This window comes from Prunus mume, linkage group LG3 (genome assembly GCF_029339155.1).
Source record: "Prunus mume cultivar Tortuosa linkage group LG3, ASM2933915v1, whole genome shotgun sequence".
NCBI classification, from domain to species: Eukaryota; Viridiplantae; Streptophyta; class Magnoliopsida; order Rosales; family Rosaceae; genus Prunus; species Prunus mume.
The window spans coordinates 25,432,792-25,446,309 of NC_142700.1; the positions used below are offsets into that span (position 1 = coordinate 25,432,792).

Here is a 13,518-nt window from a genome sequence, read left to right on the forward strand (position 1 = left end):
CCGACTAAGTTTGAAAATTTAGTCAGCACAAAAGAAGTAAGAGAAAATTCAAACGACTAAGGAGATGAATTTACCTCATCCTCGCCCATTGAAGTCATAACTTGCGCCCCAATTCCCTTCTTAAGTGTGGGAGGTTGAGTTTCCTACATTTTTGGGCATAAGGGTGAGTTTTTCCCCTTCAAAATTAAATGAATGAAAGAATGTAGAGATATAAGCTTACCGGAGCGGCGGATGAAGTGGTGGCCGATTGCACGGCCCCGACCAAATGAGAAGAGGAAGGATGATCCGCCGGCCTTGGGGAACCTGCAACAAGCTTATTTTAGTCACATCCTTAAATGTTCAAAAAAAAAAAACCACAAAAAAAGTGCACGGCCAAACCTTGAGGTGAGAGGTTCCGCGGAACTTTTCTGGGCCGAAGGAATGTTTGAGAAGGAAAAATATTCTCGGCGGGGCTATCTCCTAAAAAGTTGGAGTTTTAAGCTTTTAAATGTGCCCATCAAGAATTCAGAAAGCTAGAAGTGCAAATATTTAAAATGGCAAAAATAATCATGAAGGATAGATAACCTTGGATGGGGGCGTTGGGCCTTTTCTCGCCCGCCTGTAATGTGCACTGGCAGATTTGGCCGAGCTCTCTCTCTCAATAATGTCGGGGAGAAGGGGGGATTTTCCTTCTCGGTGGTGTCAACTATGAGATTTGAAGGGTTAGGAAAAAGAAAGATAGCCAAAAATTAAAATAAGAAGAAACTGCAAATATTTTACCTTTTGCTTGGGCTTCTTCTTCTCTTTCTCTTGCTAAAATACCAATGAGCATGGGCAATGCCTGAAGATCCTATCCTCAATCTCTGAGCATGGTTGAGAAAACCAACCGGCTGACATTTCTTTCCACCAATGGATAAAGATGTTAGAGTCACCAAACCGAGGATCTCTAATCGGAATACTGAAGGATTTCACCAAGTCTTGGTTGAAATCCGTCAAGGTGGTGACTTCTTTTGCATCTTTAAATTCCACCTGCCAAGAGGAAAACAGGTTGACGGAATCCATGGGTGGTATCGGGATACTCTGAATAAAACCAAGCTAATAGTCGGCGGCAGCGGGATAATAAAGCTCACCACCACAATGATAGTTGCTACCTTTGTTCACCATTAGGCCGTATGGAAGATCTCGACTGATGAGGATGCTTGCCTACATATTATGTCTCTCATCTTTCGTCTCTGCCGTGGGATATGAGGAAAGATCCAGGGCTAGATAATCCGGGAAACGGTGATCTAGGCAAATGGAGAGATGCTCCATAGTCCTCTCCTGGCACTCATAGAAAAATCGGAAGCAATCCTCAACATAATGCTTCTGGCGTGGGGCGTTGAGCAGAGGTGGACCCAAAAGCGCTTTATCGTTTGGGCAAACGGTGGTGGGACTTAATTCCGGAAAATATAGCTAGAGCCACAATTTCATATAGGGCCAGAAGTGTGATAATCCATGGGTTTAGTGGTTACCTCACGGAGCCCTCTATAAAGATATGCAAGAAAGATTGGGGCCATGGCCACTTGATGGCCATCCGCAAGTACCTCCACCAAGGCTTGAAATTCCTTTGTGATCCCGCCGGATTTTGGGCATGCCAAGAACTTGCACAACCACATCACAAGGAAAGCCACATGCTCAGTGTAGGATACGCCATTGATGGAAGGAGGGTCGGTGGGATCTCCGCCATGGCCAAGATATGTCTTCACCCACCTCCCGAAGGTCTTGTTTGACTTGTGAAAATCTAAGCCCACTTTGCCATCCGGAAGGTTGGCGGCCGAGAAATCCTCTCCATGAGGGCGGAGGCCGGCAATAGCGGCCAAGTCTAGCAAGTTGGGCGTCATCATCCCAAAATGGAGCCTCATGCAATTGGTGGAGGAAGACCAAAATCATAGGGCCGCAATGATGAGAGATCGATCGCAGGGAAATGGACTTCCCGCACATAGGAGCAATGTATCATAAATCCCAATTTTCTTCCAATAGCCCTTCAATTTTGGTTCCAAAGCCTTGAACCAATGATACCAATCAAACTTGCCATCCGCCGAGCTTGAGTGGTCGGGCTTCCCGGCGGCGGATGATGCTTTCTTTGATGGGGCCTCTTTTGTTGCGATGGGATCTGATTTGAGGGGGGTTCCCGTCGGCCAACCTTTAAATGGCTTGGTGCTCTCCCAAATGGATGCCCATGTGAAGTCTGAAAAATAAGTTGGGCCACTTCTTGGTTGCGTCACCCATATTTTGGCCACCTCCTCCGGATAGGCAGAGAAAAATGGGCCAAGAATATATTGGCCGGAGTTGGGAAAGGCATTGAGAAAATAAGCAAATACTTCCTTGCCCAAGTCTTTTTCCATTACCACCTTCATATCTTCAAAAAAATTGGCCGCTATCACTTGGAATGGATTCCATCCTACAAACCTGGTGTAAAATCGAATCAAAGAGAAATATAGTGAAGCAAACAAGATTCGAATCAAGAACACAAAGAACATCATGGCACTATTCATATATTCAAAGTTTCAAGTCTAAACTTTTGAAGGCTATATATGCATCAAAATCATACCAAAATCAACCAAGAATTAGTACAACATACCTAGAAACTTGCAAATTTCAAGTTTGATGTTGATTCGGGTGGATTCGGTGTGCGAAATGATGAATGTGAAGATAGAAAAGATATGGGTTTTAGAAAACCTTCTAAAAGCCTATAGCTATGGTGGAAGTGTTTATGTGAAAATGGAAGAGAACTCTTGGATATTTGTAATATCTAGGGTTTTTAACGGATAGGAAGTTCAAAAGTCCCTCCAATTTAATTGGTGTCTTCCTAAATTCCTACCCGATTCAAAATTTAATAACGTGCAAGGCAAGCAAAAAAGAAAAATCTCAAATTTCAGAAATTGAAAGGTTTTGGGTTTCAATTTGCTTACCTCTATACCAATTCCGAGCTAAACAAATCGGGGGGCAATGTTTGGGGGTGGTAGAAATCTACCTAACCCGGGCACGAGAATTGACCGGACAAAAGAAGAAGAGCGGCGGGGCTTCTCAACTACGGAGTTGGGCTGAATGAAGCTGGGCAGCTGTTGGAGGAAGGGGCTTGCGAGAGCATAGCCAGATGCTTGCGTGGTTGAGAGAGTGGCCGAGCTCTGCTTGGAGTGTTGGCGGCCGAGAATTGTTCGAGTGAGGCCCGAATGTAACTAGGCACAATTTGGTGCAACCGGAGGTGATGAAAGCGACTGGGCAGATTTGGAAAATTGCAGTCGGGCTTGGAATGGATGTATTGCGGCCGGATTGTTGTTGCCCAAGGAGATTGCGGCCGGATTTTTGTTGCCCAAGGAGATGCGGCCGGATTGTTGTTGCCCAAAGAGATGCGGCCGAGTGTTGTGGGTGTGCGAATGGCTGCCCGACTTTTGTACTGGAAGCTCTAGTGTAGTGAGTTCTTCATATTTCTAGTGTAAGTTTATATTTTCCCTGTCATTTAAATTCTTGTTCAGTTTATATTTCTTATCATTTCAATTCAAGTTTATTTCGATACCTTTACATTTAATTGTTATGCACTTCGATTAAATTTAATTTCAAGTTTAATTGCATTATTTTTACTTAAACCATAAAAATCACAAAAACATCCGTACGAAACCTAACCATTTTCGAGACCGAGAAAGTGAAAGAATCTAGGCCAAGAAGAGGTTCTCTGCTTGGTCGATCAATCGTTCGGTCAGAAGTTAGAAGCGCAACACATCAATCTATTCTCATTCCATTCAAGCCCAATTTCGGGACTTGGTGGTGGCACGCCCCACATCCAAAAGAAGAAGGACCAGAAGTTCCTTCCGTCGGCCGCCTTGGCCGAAAAGAGGGTAACAACTTTCTATGAGCATAACTTTTTCAAATTACCCGATTCGGACATAGTACAGGTCTACGAACTCGTGACAGGAAAAACATTTCAAAACACATACCTATCAAAAGTTCCAAAAGTCACTATTCACAAGGCCCAAATGGTAAATTTAATCCCTTTTTTTTTTTCTCTAAATTAAAGGAAATTTTGGAACGGTCACCGCCTGACCCAACCTGCCCAAGATGACTGAAGACGACGCACCACCAACATACCCCTGAGCGGTTGTCTGATCTGGTTGGCACCAACGAGCTCACCCGAGTAGGATAGTTGATCAAATATCGCATAAGCACCCTCTCCAAATGGTCTAACTAAAGCAAGTTAGGAGTGGTTGGAACTTGCTTTATGACCACCTCCCTAAACACACCAACTCGAACAGATGTCGCTACATGACTGGAGCAAACATGAAATGGATTCCTAATCCCCGCCAGGTGTCACCCTACCTGACCTTCCCTGGTCAAGAGAGAATACAAAAGACATACAAACATCACACTCATGCTCCTCCTGCAAATAGACAATCGGAAATTGCATGTCTATACTCATCGACACCGCCACTAGTCTTGGTACAAATACAACTAGTGCTCAGGACTAAATTATGCCTTCAAACCAGACTAAAAACACCTTCCTTTTCTTACATTTAATAAACAAATAATCAACTCAAATATGTTAATTTTTCCAGTCTAGTAATATCTTTCTATACATATGGTTTTGCAAATTCCTTTCACAATTGAAAAGATTAAGCTTTTGTTATTTATAGATAAGTTCTCAAAAAATCACACCCAAAATCCTTTTTATAAGCATCAAGTCCAACCGTCAAAACTTTTTATCAAAAATCTGAACCCAAAAAATCAAGCCTAAAATGCTTTTTTTTTTTCTTGCTTTTCTTTTCTACGTTACTTCAGTAGGTTTCTATCACAAGTGGTCCATGAACTTTATAAAATTTTTAGAATTAGTCCTCAAACTCTCAAATCAATCAATGTGGTTCTACAAAATCAATTTGGTCCCTATTGTAGCATTTCAACAAAACTTCTGTCAAATTTGGTCATATATCATCACGTGACCAACTTTAAATGTGTATTTCCATCAAAATATAGCTCATTTTAGTCATAAAACTCACCTTTCTGCTCAACAAAATGGAGATCACAAAAAATAGGAACATGGGGGTGGAGGGGATTAGGAGGCTGTAAACATGATTTTCTTGCAATAAATTAGGCAAAAACAAACAAGCTCAATGGAGTTAGTTGGCTCCGAAGAGAGATTAAGAAAGAACACAAAACAAAACAAGCTCAATTGACTAAGAAGATAAAATGGATTAGTGGGCCCCACACTAATTTGTAAATCACTTTACCAGATGGAACATATGGTGATCACCAACTAACCAAACGAGTCAATCATAAGATCCATGATATTTGACATAGTCCATAATGCGGTCCAATTTAGTATTCATACATTATAAACTGTCTGCTTAAAAGGAAATTAAAATTGGTTTCAGAAAAGAAAAAACAAAAGGATTGCATCGATAAGTGATGAAGAAATTGCTATCCAACAAAAGAGGTTCAAAAATCACAACAAATTTTGCCAATTAACTCATCCAATTCAAATATTCAAATATCAGCACCAGAAAGGTTAATCTACAACAAATGAAGAAAATTTTACACATACGCACATATTATGATAAGTTATATACAACAAACTCATTAAATTTTGAACAGAATCTCTCCATCTGTGATGATGAACATCGAGAATGTACCACAAACCTGATGTAATTCTCTTTTCCTCTGTCTCATGTTTGTTACTCTTTAGCCATCCGCTTTCAATAATTATCTGGCATCTCTTCTTCATCAGGTAAAATCATGGTCAAGAGAGAATACTTGACTCGTAGAGATATTTTACCCTTCTCAGCCATAAGCCTTGCCCCCGACACAACCCAATACCCAGGTGAATCCTGTGGTCCTCTAGTCATTTCTGTTGTGTCAACAAACCTCAAAAGTTTAGGTGTCTGTGTGGGCACTGGAGGGCCCCCAGGATACACAGCGGAGTTTATGTTCACATCAGAAGGCCGAGGAGGTGGTTTCTGAGCACTCGAGAAACGCGTGCTGATAAGGGTCGAAATTAATCCAGATTTCTGTGCCAAGCCAGGGGAACCATCCCACTCAGCTTGTCTAACATTAGTTGCACCAGTAACTTTCGAAAAAAGAAGCCGTAAAAATAGAACTTTCTTCAGGCCAGAGTCTCCAACTTCAAAGTGAGCACCAGTGACAACAGAGAAATCATCGTTAGCCTCCACAGGAGCTGTACATACATGAGAGAAGCTCTTCCATTGAACCTTTTCGTAATATCTCCGGTCAGATGAAAGACGAGAAATATTGCCATTCACTTCATCCTGGAGTAGGAAGGTCTTTGGCAGCGTAGAAAGATGCTGTAAGTGGATTGCTAAGCAGTTACTTCTTTTTCCCTCCAAATACAATCGGAGACCAGTCACTGGCTTCTTACCCACATCAACCTGTCATGTAATTCATCAGAAATCATCATGATGCTAGAATGCATAAATTTTATTTTAAACACAAGTAGTAATAAATAAATAAAATGCACGTTTCCCCAAAAGACCTGCAAAGAAACCAAAATTTACCACCATCAAGAATTTAACCATGTCATTTCCTGTGAAATTATTTAACCCATTTCCCCTATATCATAACCAAGAAAATTTGGGGATAGTATAGTAAATCAAAGGGAATAGGGAGGGAAAACAAGAGAGACTAGCTGGTATCCTAAAGTTTTGGTATTTAGAGTATAAGCCACTTAATCTAATTTAGCTATTCATTGCTCGCAACCTTCCTGTTGAAGGTCTCATAGTTAAGAGAAAATGACACGGATACATTCATCAGTTGTTATTCATACCTCTTCCCGGCATGATCTCATTTAACAAAACTGAATAATCACGCATCCACTAAATTGTTTATGGAACTGCTTAAAGCTTAATCTATTGTCTTTTAACCCTTGCACAAGTAGCACATGGAAATCAACTAGTTAGAAAAATAAGCTTTACTTCAGATTTCAAGTCTCATTTGAGTTCAACTTTAACTAATGGAATGGTGCAATTACTCTTCTACCAATACGATACATCCATTTTCTTCTGCAATACTAAGACAAATTCCAAAGAAAACACAATACTAATACCATTACCGGAGTTGTATTAACATAAAGCTTAGGACCCATGAAGCTGAACTGTAAAGATGCACTACTTTGCTGCTTCCTCTGAGGACCAAGCGCAAGCTCACCAAACACCGGTGCCCATTGCCTTGGAAGTTGAAACTCCAAAAATTGATGCAGTTCTTCAATTGGCGGCTTATCTGCACTTCATAAAAATTGCCAACAATAAAAAAGAAAAGAAAAGAATCGTTTAACATTTTCCTTAAATTCTCAATGCAAAGAGAAATGAACTTGCGGCTGCAAGTTGCAGGACGGAAGCAGATGGGATGAACATATCTATTATTATTGTTATAACTTACAAGAGACCATAAGTATGGGGTCTGAAATAGACATCTGTCAAAAGGCTAGTTATAAAATAATGAAAAGAATAAGCAAGCACATTGCATAAAGAAAACAGTGACACCTGCCACCAGGAACCATAAGCATGGGGTCTGAAATAGACATCTGTCAAAAGGCTAAAATAATGAAAAGAATAAACAAGCACATTGCATTAAAAAAAAAAACATAGTGACACCCACCACCAGGAACCAAAAAGAAAAAATATATATATTATAGAGTGGCAGCGGATCAGCTCATATGCCCAATATGATTTATGGAACTAGATATCTAAAAAGATTATTGCATGGACTCAGAACTGAAAAAAGAAAAAGAAAAGAAGAAGATAATATTTGTATGTTGTAACCTGAGAGAATCTATAAAATTCATAAGTCTGCGGATGAAACATGAACATGGCTATACAAATAATCACCAGCCAACAAACCGTCAATATCACATTTATTGGATTTTATTACTTAAATTATAAGTATATTTAAGAACTATTGCTATAGTGTAGTAAGCCCATTTTGATTAGGGTGGCATAACCAAAAGGTCTCAGTTGAAGTTCATTTCCGACCAATAACTAACCACCCACAACCACAAATTTTGCATCAATTCATAGAAGGTTAATGGGAGGTTTGACTAGTCCTTAAATAAATCAAAACTTTTCTATATTAATGTTTATCCTTCAATCCAACTCCATCTGCTTATTATACAGACAGAATCCAGATAGAGGTTTTAATTTGAACACATCTGGGACACCCAAAATAATAAAGTAGACAAAATATGTGAACCAAGGGAAATGCAAAATCTAAACATTCAGACTGTTTAGATTAATCTCTGGACTATATTCATGTAAGATACGCTTATATAAAGCATGATACTTATAAAATTGCTAGTACAAAAGCTAGAAGGCAAAACCAACAAAGTACATTCAGTCTACCACACAACAAGACACATTAATACTCCCCTCCATTTTTCCTTTTCAAAAAAATAAATAAAAACTCCCCTCCATTTAAGTACTGGATTCAGATGTAACACACAACACGATAGATATTCATAAAAGCTAAGCATAAAAGGGAAAATATTAAAACCGTACAAGGGTACACACAACAAAATTTCATACAAAGCAAATTGTGTTGTTGTATTGAATGTTCTTAACTGTTTGAAACCAACAATATAACATTGTTTTTGTGCAATGAAAGGAAACTATTGGATATTAGTTTTAGAGGATACTTCTTCCCTAGGCATGCAATTAGCAGTTTAGAAAACTAATTTACTAATGAGAGAAGGATTAAGCTTACAACGAAGATAGAGATTAATGGCATGACTTAAAAATCCGCTCCCATGAATCCCACTCAGTAACGATGTAATAGGAACCAATGACATTGAGATCACATCAGGTTCAATCTGAACTGTGTGACACCACTCATTGTAGGGTAGATTTTTATACAAGCTTCCACCCTTCCTCTTGCACATGAATTTAATATCCTGCACCTAAAGTACATAAGAGATATGAGCTTCAATATTATAGTTTGATAATACTCCAAATTAAACATTTGAGAACATTAAACCAGTAAGCTAGAAAGATCATCTACCACTCAAGTACAGACAGTTTCAACCTCAGAAAACTCCAAGATTTAATTTCCTACATCTCAAAATTTTACGGCTCTATTTTCGATTAATCGTACAAACAGAAGACAAAAGTATAAGCAAAAGAAGACAAAAGAATAAGGATACAAACAGTTAAAGAAATGTTCAATAACTCAATGTTTAAAAAAAAAAATTATGACTGGTAAGCACCACAACGTCGCTACTGATATAAACAGTTAAAGAAATGTTCAATAACAATCAGAACTCATAAAGTTCCATAGCACATAATCTAATTGGTACCAAGAAAGAGCTTTGACCCGACATAATTTACATTTAAAATAGAGATTTTCGTTCTGTCTTTTCTTAAAGTACCTCTACAAATGAGTACGAACTGGAAGGGATTGTGTCCATGATAGCTCGCCCGCGCTCCTTGACCAACTGAAACGAAATTAAGACAGAGGTTAAGGTAGCTATACGATATGCCATGATACAAATCTGGCATGATTTCAATTGTATAAAAGTGGCAAAAGTAATGTCTGCTATAACCCAAAAAAGCGTAATCTATCTCCTAAATTGGGCCAATTTTCATAATACATTATTGAACCACGGTAACATAAAAAGCTTAAAAACAGGACTCAATTTTAAATTAAAACTTCAATTCTAATAAAGTTAGAATGAGACACATCCAAGCACCAGAACAAACAAGATAACTCTATGGTGAAATCATACATAAGAGCTTTTCTAAAAACAACCAGATAAAGTTTCACGAAATAGGTACAAGTACATAAAAATGGACCAAAGAAAGTTTCAAGAAAAGTTTCATCATATCAACATCAGAAAGCCCTTTTTTCTGAAAAAAGATACCACATATATACTGCAAGAAAAAAATATAGCCGCTGAAGTTTACAGATGGAAAGAAAAAAAATTGGACTTTTACAATCGTAATAAATGAGTGAAAAAAACTTATTGTAATTTATACATCTTCCTCAATTGTGAAACAGCCATAGCAATCCAATGATCATGAATGTCCATTTTTCAGATTCTCCTTCAAGGATCATATATAGAACTTGGGTTTCTAGGCTACTGACTAAAACATATATAGAACTTGTGTATTTTCTTCTAACAAAAGCACCATGCTACTGAGTAATGCACAGAAGCACTCCCAAACAGTCTCTAAGAGATTCCGTAGGAAGCGCTTCTAAGTGAATAGATAATAGCACATGGGTTTTTAATGAAATTTTCTGTGTACCAAACAAAAGTGTGCTTTGTGCAAAAACACTCCTAAATTATCTCTATACATACACAAACTGATATGTTAAATTTCAGTGACATGGGGTATGACCAGAAAGTTCATTTAGCAAAAAGACCCATTGATATTTGAATTGAATGGTATTAAGCATAAAATGAAATTCTTCAAACCTTTTCCGAATTCACACTAGACTGACCAGCTCCATCTATGTACATCTTATCTGCCATGTCCTTCAATTTTTTCTGTACATCAGCAGGTTGGAGAGGTGATGAGTGCTGCTGCTTGGCATATATCATATCCTTTCCGCCCATTTTCACCCCGACTATGACATGTGTACCGTACTTGTCAATAAATCTGGAAGAAAACATTAAGAGGAAAATGTAATCAGTTCGTGAAGTTGAGTAGAGCATTTATCAGATGATCAGTTAGATGAGATGTGAACTAATATGTAAAACCTTGCGAGTGCTGCAGGATCCCAAGATGAGGGGACAGCTTGTTTGATATGGTCACGCAAGGCAACCTGGGATTTTTCAAGAGCAACGCTGTAGAGTGTGATGGAGATTCCATCAAAAGCGAGTGTTTTGGTGTTGGCAGCGTCCTTCTGCCATCCTCCTGTAAACTCAAATGCTGTATTGAAATGCCCAGTTGGGATTTTACCAGACAGAGTCAATTCCTGGTTGAATTGCTCTGACATCTACATCGAACCAACCCAACAATTCATATATTAATTTGTATTTAAACCAACAAACAAAAATGAAAAATGAAGAAAGTATAAAACTTTAAATCAATATGAAGACAAATGATGAAAGCACAAACAACGGACCTGTTGAAAGGAGAGAACATCAGAGCCGAACCTCATGCGCTCGCCTTTGTCGCATTTGATGGATTTGGGGACATTGGGTATGCAAAGCCCACCGGCGCCTGGAATTGCAATTTCACGAACTTGGTCGTCGTCGATGGCGATCAAGCGAGAATCAACCCCAACCCCAACCGCTGACTGCTGCCTCTTGCAGTACTTGAGCTTCAAGTCCACCGTCAGATCGTATCCCAACCCTATCGACTGTATCGCTGCCTCCGCCGCCTCCGCCGCTGCTTTCTTCGAGCTCGTTCGACTACTCATCTCTTTTTTTCTCTCTCTCTTTCTCTCTCACTTTCCCATCGACCAAACACCCCTACGATTGCCAAGCAGCAACACAAGCAAGTCTTGAGTCTTCGTTCTTCCTTCTTCTTCTTCTTCTTCTTGCTTTCTTCTTTTTTCCTTTTTCTTTTTAGTTTTGTGCTATGAAGACTGGTCAATGCAAAGCATTTACTATTGTTCCTGTTGTGCATTTGTATATAGCAAAGAGGTAGCCTCCAATATATAAAATTATAAATATTGAAAAGAAAAATATTTGATTGGGATTGTTTTGTTTGAGGAAGAGTAGGTAAAAACTGGTATTTGGGGAGGAAGTCAAATCTTGAGTGCTGGCGTCTACTTCTGGGAACCTGCTGCTGCCATCAAACTCCACCTCATGCCTTTCGTCTTCTAGCTTCCACCCTCTTCTTTTCCCTCCCTATTTATTTTCCAATTGGCTGGCTGCCGAATCTATTTCTACCCACCTTTTTCTAAACCTACACTCAGTTCTTTTTTTTTTTTTTATCCTTTCTCATAGTGAATGAACATAGTGAATGAATTAGGAAAAAAAAAAAATATACACCATGATAATTATATATTGATACAAAAACAACTGGATAGCCTAATTGGAGAGAGAGAAAAAAAAACTCAATTAGCCATTTGTTATTGTCTAATTAGTTTAGTATGTGTTCATTCCAAAAAGCGTGGTTGTGTTTTAACACTTGAATATTCTTTTAAGTTATTTGGGTCGTAGAATGAGCTCAAATATGTCATATGCAGTTTGATTATAGGCACTCTACTATTGGTACTAAAAAGCCCAAAAGAAAAACGGTGATTCAGACATAGAGTACAGTGGATATCTTGCACCTTAATAAATTGAACTTTTCATCAGGCCATTGTGCTCCAAATGGGAAATTGGTATGGATTGATTCTTTTCTATGACTAGTTTATTAAGGACTTCAATATGCCACTTGTGTGATTAAAACTCGAAGAAACAAAGGACTAAAACTGCAATCGGACTAAGGAACTGCCAAACAAAGTATATGAGAAGTTTTTGATATATATTCTAATATATATGTATTTATAAAGATGTACAAAGTGGTAAACCTTAAAAGAGTTATATTAAAGAAATCCTAATTAAAATAGGTCTATGCAAAGGGCTAATTACAAAAAAAAAACATATTCTCGCCAACACTCCCCCTCAAGTTTGTGCACATATGTCTCGGATGCCCAATTTGTCAATTGAGTCATCGAACACCCTACTGGACATGCTTTGGTCATAATATCTCAAGTTAATCTTCATAATTTACAACTAGAAACTAAATAAACTCAGTCACTAAATTCTCTTTAATAAAGTGTCGATCAACCTCAACATGTTTAGTACAGTCATGTTGCACTAGATTATGTGCTATCTTAATGGCGGCCTTATTGTCTCAACAGAGACTCATAGCCTTCTTAAGTTCCAATCCAAGTTATCTCAATCATTTCTTCAACTAAAGTAATTCACACACACAATTAGACATACCTCTAAATTTGACCTTAACAATCTAGCCACCACCTTCTCCTTCTTACTCCTCCAAGTAACTAGATTACCTCCGACAAAAGTAAAGTACCCATAAGTGGAACGTCTATCAGTAATAGAACCCGCCTAGTCAACATCATTATACCTTTCCACATCTAAGTGCTTATTCTTTGAGAACATTAACCATTTACTGGAAGGAGACTTCAAACACCTCAAAATTCGGATTAGCCCATTCATATGTGCCTCACTATCATTATGCATAAATTGACTCACCACACTTACTGCATATGGTATATAAGGCCTTGTATGAGAAAGGTAATTCAACCTTCCCACCTTGCACAATTTGTTGAAACTAATATCTAGAGGGCCTAACAATCTTTTGAGTCTTTATACTCGCTCGCAAAATACTTTTGCAATGTTTCATCTCATCATCATCATCGCCGGTAACCACCATATCATCAACATATATGAACAAAACAGATGGAATTAATAAGCATGTATTTGTAGAAAAGATGTTGTGACCAGTTTGCATGGGCTAAGACTGCAGTGCTAGCAAAACATGGGTCGTTTTCAGAGCATTGTGCATCTAGACTGTGACTACCTTCTGTTGTAGTTTCTTGCAAAAG

At 38.5% G+C, this 13,518-nt stretch overlaps 1 protein-coding gene across 1 annotated transcript; it reads right to left on the reverse strand.

Moving 5' to 3' along the window:
• Positions 1–5,444: 5,444 nt before the first annotated feature.
• LOC103327190 (MACPF domain-containing protein At4g24290-like) lies at positions 5,445–11,779 on the reverse strand. The gene is made up of 7 exons (XM_008229483.3): positions 11,080–11,779; positions 10,712–10,950; positions 10,427–10,610; positions 9,380–9,445; positions 8,719–8,911; positions 7,073–7,239; positions 5,445–6,392 (listed from the first exon to the last, which is right to left on the reverse strand). Exons 1-7 carry the CDS (start codon positions 11,374–11,376, stop codon positions 5,703–5,705), a joined length of 1,836 nt encoding a protein of 611 aa, XP_008227705.2. The 5' UTR covers positions 11,377–11,779; the 3' UTR covers positions 5,445–5,702.
• Between the last annotated feature and the right edge of the window lie 1,739 nt (positions 11,780–13,518).

Coding starts and splice junctions, on each gene's coding strand:
- LOC103327190 (XM_008229483.3), bottom strand. CDS start 11,376: ATGAGTAGTCGAACGAGCTCGAAGAAAGCAGCGGCGGAGGCGGCGGAG. Junction 9,446..10,426: donor CTAGTGTGAATTCGGAAAAG/GTTTGAAGAATT, acceptor ATTTCGTTTCAG/TTGGTCAAGGAGCGCGGGCG. Junction 6,393..7,072: donor TTTATGTTAATACAACTCCG/GTAATGGTATTA, acceptor ATTACATGACAG/GTTGATGTGGGTAAGAAGCC.